Source organism: Pterocles gutturalis, unplaced genomic scaffold, assembly GCF_000699245.1.
Source record: "Pterocles gutturalis isolate BGI_N339 unplaced genomic scaffold, ASM69924v1 scaffold30275, whole genome shotgun sequence".
In the NCBI taxonomy this organism is placed as follows: Eukaryota; Metazoa; Chordata; class Aves; order Pterocliformes; family Pteroclidae; genus Pterocles; species Pterocles gutturalis.
In genome coordinates, this window is record NW_010146770.1 from 7,422 (window position 1) to 9,642 (window position 2,221).

At 58.4% G+C, this 2,221-nt stretch overlaps 1 protein-coding gene across 1 annotated transcript in view; it reads left to right on the plus strand.

The window, feature by feature from the left end:
* The window catches only part of SCNN1G (sodium channel, non-voltage-gated 1, gamma subunit), a gene marked incomplete at its 5' end in the record, with an annotated part of 9,387 nt that extends 7,418 nt beyond the window's left edge, over positions 1–1,969 (plus strand). The window contains 5 exons of the mRNA XM_010085867.1: positions 366–444; positions 529–586; positions 885–946; positions 1,146–1,221; positions 1,580–1,969. Of these exons, the coding sequence (XP_010084169.1) occupies positions 366–444; positions 529–586; positions 885–946; positions 1,146–1,221; positions 1,580–1,969 (665 nt within the window). The remainder of the gene's footprint in view (positions 1–365; positions 445–528; positions 587–884; positions 947–1,145; positions 1,222–1,579) is intronic.
* Positions 1,970–2,221: the final 252 nt, after the last annotated feature.

The following is a 2,221-nucleotide window of genomic DNA, read 5'->3' on the forward strand; positions in this document are numbered from 1 at the left end:
CCCCGCCCCACCACGGGCTGGCAAGAGGCAAAAGCTGCCTTCACTCACTCAAGACCCCATGCCACGGAGCCCAAAACTTGTTCGGATTGACTTGTTTCTGACGGTTGTCCCAACTGCTTGTCGTTAGCGCACACCACGGCCGTGTCGAGTGGAGCACTTGGCTGGACAAGGCAATTGCTCACGCCTGTAGCCAGTGACAGCCACTTCTCAGAGTATTTTGCAATATTTATGGGGAAATATTTTTATCCCCACCGTGTAGGTGATGGCCACAAAGGCCACCCACGCCCCAGCAGCCCCCTCCAGCACAGGTAGCAAAGATCATGGCTTTTCTTTACGCTTCTCACCCGTGCCCTCCCTTCCTGCAGTGTACTGCTACTACAGGCTGCACGAGAAGTTTGTGAAGGAGCAGCTGGGCTGCCAGCAGATCTGCAAAGACGCCTGCAGGTGAGTCCGGCCGCGAGCAGGGGTAAGACGCTGCGTGCCCGCGGGAGTGCGAGCTGGCGGCTGACAGCCTGCCTCTCTCCCCAGCTTCAAGGAATGGGCGCTGACCACCAGCATCGCGCAGTGGCCCTCCGCCGCCTCGGAGGTGAGTTCCCCATTGCGCTCTGCGTGACCGTGCACAGCACAAGGAGGCGGTAAATAAACCATGGGGGCCCTGGGGTGTTTGTCAGCACTGTAATGATGCTCCTCACAGAGGCACAGTCTGCAGCATCAGGTCAAGGCTTCCCTCCAGGAGGTCACCGTTGAACTGGGGTTTGGCTCTTGGGCTGGGAGATCCCCTGGGACAGCTGGCACATCGCTCGATGGGAGCGCGAGCTCCTTTTCCAAGGGATTCCTACACAAGCACACGCAGCTGTAGCAGCATTTTCTGTATTTTTTTCCAGGATTGGATGCTTCGAGTTCTCTCTTGGGACAAAGGGCAAAAACTCAACAAGAAGCTGAACAAGTAAGTTTCCATGTGTGTGTTTCTAGCTTGCACCTCAAGCTCAGATACGATCACAGCAGCCCTAGTGATGGCAATTGGGGAAAAAGCTCCCTTAGAGCGGCCCAGCCCTACTGGTCCAACTGGTTATTTGCATAGTTTTTAGTATGTTTCATGTTATTGTTTTACTAAACCCTCCCCTGCCTTCTGTTTCTCCTCTCAGGACGGACCTCGCCAACCTCATGGTGTTCTACAAAGACCTGAACGAGAGGTTCATTTCCGAGAATCCTGCCAACACGGTGAGCGCGCAGCGCTTCCAGGGAGCAGCTCTTCCTCCCAGGCGGGCTGGAGGTTCTCAGCTGGCCGGGGAGTGGTCCCATGCAGGCGGGGGCAGGAAACCATCCATGATGATGCACCCCGCGGCGCCCGCTCCTGCCCTGTGCTGCCCTTTTATCTGGGGCCGCTTTTCACGTGTCCGGTCCCAAGCCCTGCACCAGGGTTGCCTGCAGGAGGCTGGGCAGGAGGGGACAACAGGGACAGCAGAGGAGGGTCCCCCCACACTTGGCAGCAAACCCTGGGAGCAGGCGGCTTGGCGAGCCGGGGACATGCGCCTGGCACTCGCAGGAGCCGATAACCTTGTGCTCTCTTCTCTTCCAGCTCGTCATTCTCCTTTCCAACTTTGGGGGCCAGCTGGGCCTCTGGATGAGCTGCTCCGTCGTTTGCGTCATCGAGATCATCGAGGTCTTCCTCATCGACTCGCTTTCCATCGTCATGCGGCGCCAGTGGCAAAAGGCAAAGAAATGGTGGAACAACCGCCAAAGGGACCAGCCGGGGAAGCCACCGCAGGCTGGCGACCCGGAGGCGCAGGGCCACGATAACCCCGTCTGCATCGACGAGGACCTGCCCACCTTCAACACTGCCCTGCGCCTGCCGCTGCCCCAGGACAGCCCCTTGCCCAGGACTCCCCCCCCAAATTACAGCACTTTGCGGCTAGAGACTGCGTTCACAGAGCAGCTGCCCGACACACTGGAGCTTGGGCACCACTGACGGTTATTTATCCACCCCGCCCCGCTGCCAGAACAAGGGGCGGGTGCTGGACCCACATGTCCAGGGCGGAAGGCACACAGCCAAACGAGCACTGAAGGGCTGTCGGGTCAGACCCGTATTCAGGGATTGGACTTGCAGTCAGAGCCTCTCCGAGCAAAGCTCAGACACAAAAGCTGAGGGCTCAGACACATTAGGAACTTGAAGCAACATCAAATCTCACGTTGATCATGGCAGGAGATGGCTGGAGCAGGA